Raw genomic sequence first — 14,242 nt, 5'->3', positions numbered from 1 at the left:
TCAATAGATATGATCTAGGGGAAATATCCAGTACCAACAAAATTAGCCACAATATAGAAAACCCCAAATCCAGAACCAATATGTCATCAGATGACAAAGATAAAAACTATTTCTAAAGAAGTCATTTTTATGTTGTTTTCAACGCAAGTATTCAATATCGCGTCACAAAATCTGACTTGAAGACTTGATAAACTTGAAAAAAACATGGAATTCCCGTCAAATTAATAAAGCAACGTCGTCAAATCAGAGTCCTGATTATCAAATTAAGGTTAAGGTGAGTAATCTTTAAAAAACACACTTGTCATGTAAACGTGACAAAAAGAAGTGATTCATGTTTAATAGTTGTCTGTAATTTTGACAGTAACTTGAAACAATGGCTAACAAGCAAGTTCAAGAAACTTCAGGAGGTTATATGGATAACGTTCGAGTGAAGATATCAGAAAAATACAAACCACCACCAAAAATTGGATTACCAATGTCCTATGCACAAAGGTTGACATTGAACAAACAAATCCAAGATACAATTCCCAATTACGAATTTGTACTCGAGAAGACTGTAGTAGAAAAAATGAAAGAATGGAGGAATGCTAGATCTGTGATGTTTCAGCAACTAAGTGTAAGGTTGGAGAAAGCCAAGGTTGAAGAAAAGAAAAAACGAGAGGAAAAAATCGAGTATCAACAAGGAGAGAAAGAAGAAGAAAGTTCGCCAACAAATAACCTTTATTTAGGACCTAGTCAATCGTATCAACAAAAACAACCCATTCTAGTGCCCACTCAAGCAACGCCTAATTTGTTTTCAAGCATTCTTACTCCAATTCCTTTAAAAGATCAGATTTTCGCTCAAAATATTGAATATAAGTCACCAGAAAAGAGCCCGTTTAATATCTCTGATTTTGAAGCTGATACATCAAGTCCTTTTGATAATATGGAACTAAAATCAATAAATGATTTAGAAGAGTTAGCACAGGTTTTAAAAGGAGACCAGGATCCAAAACTGCCATTAAATTACAGTACATCCCAGAGTAGTACAAGTTTATCATATCCAGCAGTTGGACCCAGTAATTATTCATATACCATTCCAAACACCACAAGTTATATGCAGCCAGTGTCATCACTATATACAAACACTAATGGATATTATTATCCTCCAGAAACGATAGCAAAAAGTACAGCTTATAATTCGCCATACCCATACTCGAATCAAATTGAAAACAGAAATTATAGCTGTTCGCCAGGGCAAGAGTCGAAGATGTCCACCTATAAAAATATACCAGATATAATGAAAACTTTGCAGAATGAACTCAACAATACGCATCTAGACAATACACGAAGCATTGTGGAACCTCGTCAAAGTAAGGACGCTGACGTTTTCCCAAAAGTTAAAACAAAAAGTGAAGATTTGTGTGATGAATTTAATTCATTACCAAAAAATATGCAAGATATGTCCAAAGCAATTAGTTCCATGGGCTTTCCCCTGTCAAGGGTGGCGAGGGTATGCAAAATTGTAGGAAATGATCAAAAAAAGGTAAGGTACTTATAGACAATAAAACATGTGTCCTAATAGTTTTTTAGGTGGTTGAACACTTGCTAGCCATGTCAGATTTACTGGATTTAGGATTTTCTGAAAGTAGAGTGTCAACAGCACTCCTTCAGTGCGATAATGATAGAGATAAAGCTTTGGACATTCTTATTTCGTAGCACCTTATTCATGTGGCTGTGCTGATGTTATTTGTATTATAATCAATTTGTAATTTATAATTATTTATTTGTAAATATTAATTTGAAATGAACTCACTTTGTGAGTAGATATGCAGATTCTGCAATAAACCATATATCATGTAATGTCGTTAGGCAATTTTTTCAGTATTTTTCATACTCGCAGCAATGTTAAGTGCATTTTTCCTGTATTGCGGTGATGATGTACGTACTTTCAGTTACAATTAGCTTTTTATAAGATTAATGTTATCAGAAAAATACTCAAATAAAGACATCCTTGCTATATAATTACGTTTATTTAAACTTGTACACCTGTTTTCATAAAAAAAATATAATGTTATTAATATTCATTGTATTCGCTGTCACCCACTTCACGAAGTTAAACCTTAAAGATTAAAAATCGTGTATTCTAAAAAAAGATTAAACACAATTTTATGTACTGAAAGTCAAGGCAAAATAGTATGTCATAGCGATGATTATTTTGAAGATAATACATAAGTACAACAAACACTTTAAAATTTTGAATTAACCCAAAAGATGAATTTTATCTTGATTTATATATTATTAGATTACTCTAATTTATTTTAAAACGACTAAAGTTTAACCATTTTAAGACATTTCCTAGTACGACGCCTATGGATTTAAATAAAGGCCACCTTCGGGAACGAGGATTATACCGCCAAGTGAGTCAACAGAGTCCAGTCAATTTGCGCCGGAATTATTTTGTACATAATCGCTGTGCAGTTAGTCGTATAAATTCGAGTTAGTAAGAAATAAATTGTTGAGTTTTACCCACGCCAATTTTAATCACCCGTTCAACGTAATCCTCGTGTCAGAAGTGGGCTTTGAGATTAATAACTGGTTTTACGACGACTTCCGGGCAGACTGGACAAGAATTCTGAAGAATTTATGCCTGTCGAGACGAGAGCTCAAGCTGCGAAAATGAAGGAAAAGATCATGGCTACGCTTGCAAAAAGGGGCTAGAAAATGGAAGCAAGAAATAAAGAAAGTAAAGAAGAAATGGGCACAAGAATGGAAAAAATGGACGAGAAAATAGAAGCAAGAAATAAAGAAATGGACGAAAAAATAAAGAAATAAAAGAAGAAATGGGCGCAAGAATGGAGAAAATGAATGAAAAGATGGACGCTAGGAATGAGAAAATGAATGCAACAATAGAAGAGATGAATGGAAAAATGGATGCAAGAATGGAAAAGATGGACGAAAAAATAGATAAGCACATAAGGAAGTGGAAGCAAACAAGATAATGACAAAATTATTGATTCGTTTTCAAAGCAACCAACAAATTGACGAGCTACTTGAAAAATTATCGAAAATTACTGCTGTAATTTTTATCCTGTTGCTTTATTAGTGGTCGAAATCTACAATGAAATAAATAATCGCTGTAATTTAATCGTTATTGGATAAAAATAAAATATTTCAGTTTTTCGATTGACTTAAATTTTTAGCAGGAAATAGTCACTAGAAATAATTTATATTGCAAAACAACATTTGCCGGGTCAGCTAGTTACTTAATATAAATCTTTAATTCTTGCCTGATACCGCTGGTTTGTGCGACTTTCCAATACGTTAACATTTTTGATGTAAAAACCAACAATGAAATGACGCAATCTCCGAATTTTACAATAGTAGATGTAATTTAATTTTTATATCCTCCGTTTATGGTTTATGAATCCGTGTTGTGTTTTTACCTTAGATGTCAAGATTTTTGGAAAAAAATCAACATTTTCCAATTTATTGGAATCATGTTAAATCGTTGGTCAAGATTTATCCGTTGTTGCTCTCGAGGAGTTGATGTTATCTTACGATTTTGTCGAATAAATGGTATTTAAATGTTAAAAAGTAGCATAGTCCTGAACTTGTGGTTTATAAATACATTATTGAGATTTTTCGGCTTTTCGATTTCTCGATTTTTCAACTTTAGATGTTTCAATTTTTCAATATTTCAATTTTGGACATTTAAAATTTTTCCATTCTTCAAATTTTCGATTTCTCCTTGTTTGTATTTTTCGATTTCTAAATATTTCAATTTTTCAAATTTTGACGTTACTAAATTTTCAGTTTTCCGATTTCTGAAGTAATCTTTTTTTTATTTTCCCATTTCTTCCCAATGTTTCCATTTTTCACTTCTTCAATTAAGACAATTTTCTTATTTTTCAGGCTTTCGATTTTTCAATTTTTCGATTTTTAAGCTTACGATTTTTCGACTTCAGAATTTCCCGATTTTCAGTTTTCCGTTTTTTAAACTTTAGATTTTTCAATTTTTCGACTGTTTTATATTTCGATTTCTCAATTTTTCAACTTTTCAATATTTCAGTTTTTCAATTTTCGGGATTTTTTAAATTTTCGATTTTCCAATTTTTCGATATTTCGATTTTTCAATTATCCGATTGTTCAATTTCTCGATTTTTAAATTTTAGATCTTCCAATTTTTATTTGTTTGATTTTTTCATGTTTGGATTATTTATTATTGCTAAAAGTAAAAGTAAAAATGACTACCAAAATTGTGACTAAAAATATACTTCCCGCAGAAATTCTGGACGCTTTGGCCTGAGCGCGCTCCGGTCCGTTGATCAAACAAGTTCTCAGGCATATTCTCAGGCGATAATGTATCTAAAACGAAGCAGTTGGAATACCTGATATGTCATAGCGCAAATAGTATTTCTCGAAAAACTTTCAAACGTTGATGTGTTTTTAATCGAACAACACACAATTGGCCAACTCAATAATCCAGAATGGTGTGCAGAAAAATCCTTAAGACTAACCGCACGTTATTTTGGTAAAATTTGCAAAATGAGAGGACAACTAACACGGCTAATCCTACTGTGAAAAACATTTTATATCCTTGCAAATCTAGTTCAGCATGTACTCTCCCAAAATCTTTGTAACACGGCATAGAAAATGAAGCAAGGGCAGGTAAATAAGTGGTTAGTGAAGTGATGAGAATCTAAATCTTGTCAGTTTTATGTACCTATTGATTCATATATGTATAAAATGACAAATTAATAAAAAATATTCGAATAATTTTTTGAAAGAAAATATTTTAGTAGAATGTATAAAATTATAAAAATTTGTATACTTTTAAATCAAATTATGTCAGCAATGAAAGAAGTCGACTCGTAAAAGATGCTCATAAGCTAAGAGTATTTATGAGTTTTATGACCTGAACTGATTACCTGTAAGGTTCGGACAGCAGTATAGATATCAATCAGTAGGGACAACTCGCTATTTTTGCTGACCCGTTTTCATGGGTGGTCGTTTGTCTTGTGACCGTATGAGGGCGCGCAACGCAAGGTACTTCTCTTTCTTACACATTGGGACATTGAACTGCGATACTTTGGTTATCTAGTGACTTTAGTGTGAAATATTTGAAATTTGGCAGTTTAGTTGCATTGATTTTGATGATTTAAGGCTGATCTTCAGGTGTAATTATTGCAGTTAAGTGTAATTTTCACAGAGACATTTTAAAAAGCGTTGTTCACGTTTTCATAGGACCATTGTTTGCTGTTTAATTTTTTTTGTAAAAAAATTAAATGTACATATATTAGCGTTTTCTAATAACGTTGAATTTTACAACCATTTACAACCATCATGAAAAAGAAATTAATGAAACGTAAAATCGTAATCAGAGAAGCCGGCCACATCTAAATTTCAACACGGCATCTCTGTTATAGGGCGCTTAATTAATTATTTATTATAATAGACTGTGTGGTTTCTAAGATCAACTAGTTACAAAATGTTATTGTTATTACACTATTTTTAATTCTTTTCCAAAAATTCATTTGCGCAAAGTGTAGTAAATTATGTTCACGAATCAATTTTAAAATGAAGCGTTTGTGACCCTTTTTAAATTGGGTGGCGACATCTAGAAATATTTGGGGCAACGACCACCGATGACGGCTCAGAAAGATCAAAGGCGCCGACACGAGTTGTCCCTTCTGATTGACTATACTGTGGTCGGACGGCAAGGTTCCCTGCTGTGTAAAACTCAACCATTTATCGAAATGGATCCTTCGTAAATAAGGTTGCCTACTTTCACTTTATTTTCATTTTTCAATTTTTTTTTAAAGGCAAATATTTTGATAAATATAAACTTTAAATAAAAATGGCCGATACTTCCCCATAGAGCTCAATGTTGTCTTTGCACTAATATAAAAGTTGAAGGGAAACATGCTCCCTCCTCGTCTAAAAAAGTAATTTCCTTCGAAGAATGAACGATTAATTAAACACTAAACAATCACTCATTTTAAAAAATATTGTTTCTTCCCCAGAGATTTAGACATAATCTATCAATTGAAATGTCGAACTTTTTTTTCAAAGTTGAATTTACGCCGTACAATGAAATTCTATTTAGCTCATTTTTCGGTCTGCTACTGGGGACCCTTAACAGGAGCGCGAATTAGTCGGTGCGCTACAATTGAGCAGAGAACATTTTCGGGCATTTATCTTCTATGACTTTAAAGTCAGAGTAAAATAAGACCATTACTTTGAAAAATTAAGGGCGATGAAAGCCCTTCTAAAGCGACGGTTTACCACTGGTATGGAGAATTTAAAAGGGGGCGGGCATCATCATAGGCAGACGCGCAAAGAACTGGACGACCCTCTACAGTAGTTATACAAGAGAACGTAAATGCTGTGGTAGAATTAGTAACTAGTAGTCAACTAACATCTTAAATATTGGATCGGCAGCAGTGAACACTATTTTACACCTACACGTTTAGTAAAATCCGGAATTCCACAAGGTAGTAATCTCGGCCCATTACTTTTTATTATCTTCTTCAAAGACATTCCTGAACTGCGAACTAGCAATATCTTGATGTTTGCTGACGATATTAAAATTTTCACGAAAATTGACTCTCTGTCGGATGTTCGAGGGCTTCAACGGGACATTGACATAATATGCAGCTATTTGACAAATAACAATTTGCAACTTTCAACGGACAAGTGTAAAGTCATGACCTATACGAGAAAAGTAAAAGCTATCTTAAGTGGTTACTACTTGAGCGGTAACGTTGTTGGTAGATGCAACACTATAAAAGACTTATTATAGGCATTACATTCGACAAGTTATTGTCATTTGTGCACTACATTAACAATGCGGTGAACAAAGCTTCCAGAATGTTAGAATTTGTGATTATAAACTTTCGCGAATTTTGGAACATCAATTGTATCATAATACTTTATTCTTCCTTTGTGAGATCCACACATGAGTATCCTTCATTTATCTGATCACCCATATATCAGACACACACCGAAAAACTGGAAAGAGTGCAGCGGCGCTATTTAAAATACCTAGCTTTTAAATGCGACAACGTGTATCCAGAACGCGGTTTTACACATTCGTCTCTCCTTGATAGGTTTCAACATTTATCGCTGAAGCTAAGACGTGAGATTAGTTCCATTAAAATGCTATACAATATACTACATCATAAAATAGACTGTACAGAGTTAACAAAGCAAGTTACGTACAAAGTACCAAAATATCATACCCATGTAAAAGCATTATTTCACCTGGAGCGACCGAGAACAAATATGATAAAAAAGTGTCCTATATATTTCATGCTTAGGTTGTTCAACGACATTGCTGCGGACTGTGATACACATTTTGCTTTATTAAGTGTAATTATTAAAAGAATTATAGAAAATAATATCCAGATGTTCCACTGAGACTCCAAACACATTTCAACATTAATGGTCTGTACTATTTTGCATTTCCATCTTTTTTCTTTTTTTTTTCCTAGATTTTTAATGATTTCTTTTATCTTTTTTTTAACTTCTTTCATTTTTTTTTCTGATCGTTGTCCAGTAATTGGAACAGTAGTTCTGTTTGGGCAATAGTTTTGTAATAATAATATTAATAATAATAATACACTTGCAGGCAAAAAATTGCATCTCGTTGGGTGCCTCACAAGCTGACTTAGGAAGAAAAAGACGCGCGTGTGAATTGGTGCCGTTATATGCTGCATTGGTTTGAAAATGGGGCTTCCAAACGTGTCTCAGAAAGTGTTGCAATTGATGAAACCTGGGTGTACACATTTGACCCCGAGACAAAACAGAGTAATAAAAAATTTGAGTCTTTGAAATTGAAGACCGACCAACAAAAGTGAAAGTATTGGGAAGAAAATGATCCCTAGTTTTCACCTGCAACTGGTTTTATTACTTCAGTTCCGCTCGAGACGCAAAAAATGGTCAATGCTGAATGACACGTATCTATCTGCGACAAATGTTCAAATTAATCGAGGAAAAACGGCCGAAGACAGGGCTATGCGGCATTCAATTTCATCATGGCAATGCACCCGCACATTCTGTCCTGGACTTTTTAAGGCAGTACTCCCGTGAAATTATTGAGGCACCCGGCCTACAGTCCCCATTTAGCCCCTTGCGATTTTTTTTATTCCCTAAAACTAAGGAAAAGTTGAAAAGACGGCCATTTCAGTCGTTTGATGACGCACTTCGAGCTTTGCATCGCACCGACTACTTTGCGTTCCTGTTTAAGACTAACGTCCTAAGGAATTTTTGATTGAAATAATTTTTAAACTGCTTATTGATGATTCTTCATGAAAATTGAACGTGGCAACGGACACATTTGACTGATCAAATATTTGTTTGGATTCTCATGAAAAAAGTATATTACACTGGTGTAACTGGTTGTTTTATGTTTTGACTGGCTTATCTGATTTAAATCTCAAAGGACCATTAGTGTGCTCATCTTGAACTAAAATAGTAAAATAAATGCATCTCTACTTCGGTAATTCCGTTTATTTACACTTGTACATTTATTTAAAAGAAAGAACACAGTAAATATTCTATTCAATCTTTTTCACTTCTTAGAATAACACACAAAAAATAAAGCTTTCTGTACACAAAACAGAAAAAAATATAGTGTCACACTCAGAAACCGCCCTAACTTAATTACTTCGAATAATTAAAACTTCCGTGTAAATACGCCGTTTACTGTAAAACAAAATAAATATATTATAAATATAAAATAACAACTGTATAAAGCAAAAATTGTGTAAACCTGATGTAAATAAAATCAATTCTAGCGTATTCCCGTATATAAACTAAGAACAGATCTAGTTTCTTTTTGAGACCTTGCTTTACTAAATACATTCCAAAATCGCAAAGTCTCATCACCAGCACCTGTAACAATCGCTTCACCATCTGGTGACAAAGCTAAATACAACACTCTGTATGAATGTCCAGTTAACTTAGCTACTTGTGTAAGACTGGGGTACTTCCAAACTAAAATTTGGTTTTGTGAATATCCATGTGTTGAGACCAACTCCGAACTGTGTTTGGACCACGCCAAGTTGCAGACTTGTGAACCTAAACAGTGAATCATAAATTAAAAATATAATATGAACTACAATTAATGTCAAATACCTGTATCCACACTTTGCATTGGTTGGCCCGTCAAGGTATTCCAGAATCTTATACATCTATCTGCTGTTCCACCACCAGATGCCAAAAGACCGTGGTGGTGAGGTGACCACGCGATTGCTTTGACAGCGGCTAAATGGTCTGTGTATGTCTGTACTGGTGATAACGACTGCATGTTCCAGACATACAATCTGTTGTCATTGCCACCCGAAGCCAAATATTGGTTATCAGGAGACCATTTTAGGCCACACACCTCTTGGCGATGACCAACCAGTCTTCTCTCTGTCACAGACGCTGCAAGAAAAATATCGATTAGACATCATTTTCCTTAAACATGTCCAAGTTTGTTATCCTTTTACATGTCGATAATATGTTTACCGTTCAATTTAATTACTCATTGTTTTTATTTTCAAGATACTAATAAGTCGTTCTAACATAGTGACATACACATCGGGTCGATCACTCAAAAACAAAACTCGGTGAAAATATTCATAAAAAAACATACAATGCAACGATTATTAATTCATACACATTTGGTGACACCAAAGTGCCAGTACTATTTTTTACAATTACTGCCTGGTTTATTTCCATCAGAATAAATTATTTAGGTCATTTTAGGTCAAATGAATGAGTCGACGACACAAAAACATTCGGTGTAAGCTACTGATAACAAATTATTGTTTTATATATTTAACGCGACACGTGTATCCTGTAGTTACACCATAATTAAGTAATCGGTCAAGTTTCAAGTAATACTCCTTTATGACACGGATATTGCTACAAGGTCATGAACATTGTTGTTTTATATAGAAAGCATCATTGATTATTCTAAACATTCGATAAGTACAAAAACTGGGAACAATTAAATAATCCATGTTCTGAGTGAGTACTACTTGAACACGGCTAGAACATTAAACAAAATAAAGGCACATCCCTGTCCTTCATATTTATCTATAAATTTTGGTAACACTTTTTACAGAAAGTCTTGCCTATTTCATTTTATTCACCACCGGTGCTTAAAGTGACTTGATATTATTACTTTTAAAAGTGTGGCAAATTACCTGAGATTTAAATGAAAAGAGTAGAACCTAACTTATGTGCTAGACAAGGATAGTACGAGAATGGTAATTTCTTTCACGTATGCGTGGTAACAATGCCGAAGCTGATAAAAAAAATTCCTGTGTTTATCATGTGAGGTTAATTCGGAGTGTGGCGTACTGATATTGACAGTTTCGCGTCATGTAGCAAAAACGTCTCCGGCAAACCGATATGTCAGCAGCACGACAGATGGCAGTCAATTGAGAGTATACAGGATCGCCACAATGCCAATGAAAAATATCTGCTGCCAAAATAGATGGAAAACAAGAAGGAGAGAAACATATAGTTGCAATTGCCAGATTATCTCACATGTACTTATCCATTCACTAAACATAAATGACATAAAAATAAAAGAAGGTTGGTATAATAACAAATTCCCTTATACTCTTTTTAAATAAATATTAACGTTGGCGGCACTGACAAATTTTTTTAAACAAATAACTAGGATGCTTAAACGTCAATTTAAATATTGTCATTCATGTCATTGTAAGTTCAGTGCGCAATGGAATACAAACGAATTTTTTGTTTTTTTGCCTGAGCCAATTGTAAATTATTGTCTAGCAAGACAAGGATTCGCTCCTGATCTTCCCGAATATGCAATATGCAGACTAGCAGCAAGAATATTCATGGTATTTAAGACCCCAAATTTTATTCCTATTCCACGTAACCAATCCCTCACATTCTTTAGTGAAGGTAGGTGCAAAACATTTATCAAGCACGGGGACATAGACAACCACTTTTATAATGGTTTGCGATTATCAAACCATTAATGCATCCGTAAATGAAATCATCTGATGATGGGTCAGAAGAAGGTTTTGATTGTATCTCTGAGTCAGGATAAACCCTTTACCCTCCTTTTAATCTTACAGAACAGATGTTTCTTCATTATTATCTTATTTATGTAGAAATAAATCATTGAACACAAACCAAGAAGATCAGTTGGCATAAACTATAATTTTATAATGACAGGCCTATGCTCTGGTACATTCCAAGCGAAAAACATATTTCTCTAACTTTAAATAACTCCCTAGGTACACCCCGATTTGTGACTGGATAGCACTATTATAGTGTTACGTAAAGAGTGCGAATGTTACTGCTAATACTGTTACTTTGACTGACATATTAGTTGGGTTTCTCTCTGCAGTGCATACTTAAAATTTGTCCTATATAATATTAGTGCTCTAAACGGTGGTAAGATTACTAGATATGTATTATTTTATAAATTTTACATACACACGAATAACAGAGAAAAATATAACTAATTAATTTACCAGACAAGGTAAGAAAGACTGCAATAACTTGTAAGTATTGCACAAATGATTAGGGCCCGGACCCAACCGAGTAAAATCTTAGAACGCCGGTCATTTCAGTTTTTCCCCCAATAAAAATATAAAAACATAGGGAGTCTTTAAGGTATTTCTTCACTTTTGTAGCGTTTTGATAGTTTATAAGCAGTTTTTGATTTCCTTATGCTTATAAGGTGGCTGTAAGCTACAAGATAAATGTTTAGAACAATAATTATTGTCAATTTAAACGCCCGGTCTTGAGGTTTGCAACTCCAGGCACGCACCCCTATGGATTACTCCGCAATGTTCGTGTTTTATTTAATATATAGAAATACATGCCCTGATTCTTGGATTTTGCAAGCATTGGTTCACAAAAAAATTGAGTCTTATTAGTCTATACAGTAAAAGTAAAAAAATTCTAAAATATCGTAATTTTCAAATATTCATGTTTTTTTAATTATCATTCTTTTTTGTAGCGATTTTACTTTTTCACCGACACACCAAAATATAAGACTAGATAGATTTATACTACTTAATAATTATTATTAACACAATAAAAAAAATGTAAATATTATATAAATGATAGTTTGTATGATATTAACATAGAATTTACATTATCATCAATTTATATTATCAGTAATGAGTATTGTTGCTATTAGTAGTATTTCTCAAATCAAAATTCTTTGAATACATATTAATATTAAACATAATGTAAATTGTGTTTCTTCGTGTAAGCGTATTAATGCCAACGTTTTGTAAACAAATTCCGTACCACTTTTGTTCAGCTTTGATGATGGTATCAGCTGATGTGAGCACACTTTTTAAAATAAAATTTTCAATATATGTGGCGTCGATCTCATTCAGCTACTGCATTTAAAATACTAATAATAATTAATTAATAGAATGGCATGTTGCTGAATTCTATACAAAAGTTTTTTTTTAGCGTTATCTAATATTACAGTAATTGCTTTGATTTTATCAATTTTGTTAGAATACACTTTTTACACTTTTAGCTCGTTTAAAAGTTGTATCTGACAATACAGACATATTAGTATTTTTTAATAAATGAATTACACAGAAAATCCTCAATTTAATTTCTTTATAGTTTTTCTGCTAAAATCATCGCAAAGATCAATAAAGAAAAAAGTATCTTACGTGGAGTTCTAGTATCCCGCTGCAAGATGAGTCTATCTCTACTCCCCGAACTGAGCACATCTCCATTCCACGCGAGTGCTCCTACCCTCGCTGAATGTCCTTGTAATTTATTAACTTGTTTATTAACCGCCACATCCCACACTGTCACATAACCATGATGTGTCCCAACCGCAACCAGGTGCCCCCTTTCACTCCACGCCACTGATGTCACGACGTTTCCATCCGCGGACAAATCACATAGTCTCGTCACTTGACTAGTACATGCTGACCACAAGTACACACAGCTTCCTAAACCGACACTGAGAACATTTTGTACGGACCAATCGACTAGATTTAAGTAGAAGTCATCCTGGAGCTCTGGAGCGTCCAGGACTTTGAATGGTATCCTGGAGATTTTCCTGGTAGCTTTATGGGGAGAACGCAGAAGTCGCTGGCTGCTTACACTCAAAGGGGAAAGAGAGTATGGGGTGGATTGGAACTTGTTATTAGAGTTTTTGTCAGTCTGAAAAAAAATATATATGATATACTCGTATACGTCAAACATGACAAAATTGATTTGAAATTTTAATTAGGTGTTCCATGGGTCTCGTAAAATCCATTATTGATAATCGACAATGTCAACGCTGTTATCAGTAAACAATGTTGACCTACTTTTCCTATGCTTATACGTTTAGTGGTTTGTTTTCCGAACTGAACGAACAATAAGACCTGTTAAATAATATAAAACCTCTTTTTTAATGAAATAATAAATTATTTCCTTGAAAATGAATTAAAATAATACTCGTAACACTTAAAAAATATAATAAAAAAGGATTCAATATTTATTTATTTACTGCAGCTAGTCGTTACAATTTTTAGTTGTCGAGCGAGATGATCGTTTCAAAAAATGTTTGATGCTTTCTTGCCAAGTTTTGCTTTGTTATTTGTTTGTAGCTTGTCTGTTGGAAATATTTTAAACGAGTAATATTCGACACTACCCTACCGATTGTTCTGAAATTTTTATGTACTTTATCTCCACATCTCCTTTAAAAAACTAATGGCGTCTTTTCAAAATTTTGCACCTTTACCTTTGGTTTAATAAACACCCAAATTTTTATATACGATGAAATTTTACGATCATCTGAGAACTGCATTACGAATTCTTTGAAATTTTAGTAATAAAGCACTAATTTTTGTACAGGAACACAACTATTTATTTATCTGCTTTCATTCGACTGCTTGTGTTTCGGTATTGTTTTTTAGAACTGCGTGTTAAAAATCATTGTATGAACATATTTAAAGCCAAAACTCGCCTGTCGTTTACTAAGCTTTCTAACAAGCTAGATATCTAAAAGCAAAGGATTACCTACATCAAAGTAATTCAAAATACTGTAAATTTGAAATGCATTAGTTCATCACGAACTATCGTTTAAGCCCTTTTTTTTTACAACCAAAATAAATTTTATATATAATTATTTAGACTTTAATAATACCGTAACTGCCGTTTATAAAATGTTGAAAATGTTGATAAATAAAAATATATATATATAAAGGATCGGTACACTGAAAACCATTTTAAAAAGTAATTGTTTCGTTTTTTGAATCAA

General features: G+C 33.2%; 2 protein-coding genes across 5 annotated transcripts in view; one reads left to right on the top strand and one right to left on the bottom strand.

Moving 5' to 3' along the window:
* The first annotated feature begins 71 nt into the window (after positions 1 to 71).
* Positions 72 to 2,004, top strand: LOC135126663 (ubiquitin-associated protein 1). Its single transcript, XM_064052718.1, has 3 exons — positions 72 to 274; positions 362 to 1,525; positions 1,573 to 2,004. Exons 2-3 carry the CDS (start codon positions 374 to 376, stop codon positions 1,696 to 1,698), a joined length of 1,278 nt encoding a protein of 425 aa, XP_063908788.1. The 5' UTR covers positions 72 to 274; positions 362 to 373; the 3' UTR covers positions 1,699 to 2,004.
* A 6,474-nt stretch (positions 2,005 to 8,478) lies between these two features.
* Positions 8,479 to 14,242, bottom strand: part of Fzr (fizzy-related) — a 26,887-nt gene continuing 21,123 nt past the window's right edge. For all 4 annotated transcript variants that reach the window (XM_064052740.1, XM_064052739.1, XM_064052738.1 and 1 more), the window contains exons 3-5: positions 12,657 to 13,158; positions 9,121 to 9,411; positions 8,479 to 9,063 (exon numbers count right to left, since the gene is read on the bottom strand). In XM_064052740.1, coding sequence (XP_063908810.1) covers positions 8,777 to 9,063; positions 9,121 to 9,411; positions 12,657 to 13,158 — 1,080 coding nt within the window. In that variant the 3' untranslated portion in view covers positions 8,479 to 8,776. The remainder of the gene's footprint in view (positions 9,064 to 9,120; positions 9,412 to 12,656; positions 13,159 to 14,242) is intronic.

The sequence above is a fragment of the Zophobas morio genome, unplaced genomic scaffold, assembly GCF_036711695.1.
Source record: "Zophobas morio isolate AGI-343-1 ecotype UQ-CSIRO unplaced genomic scaffold, CSIRO_AGI_Zmor_V1 ptg000011l, whole genome shotgun sequence".
In the NCBI taxonomy this organism is placed as follows: domain Eukaryota; kingdom Metazoa; phylum Arthropoda; class Insecta; order Coleoptera; family Tenebrionidae; genus Zophobas; species Zophobas morio.
This window is presented reverse-complemented; position numbering and strand designations above follow the sequence as displayed.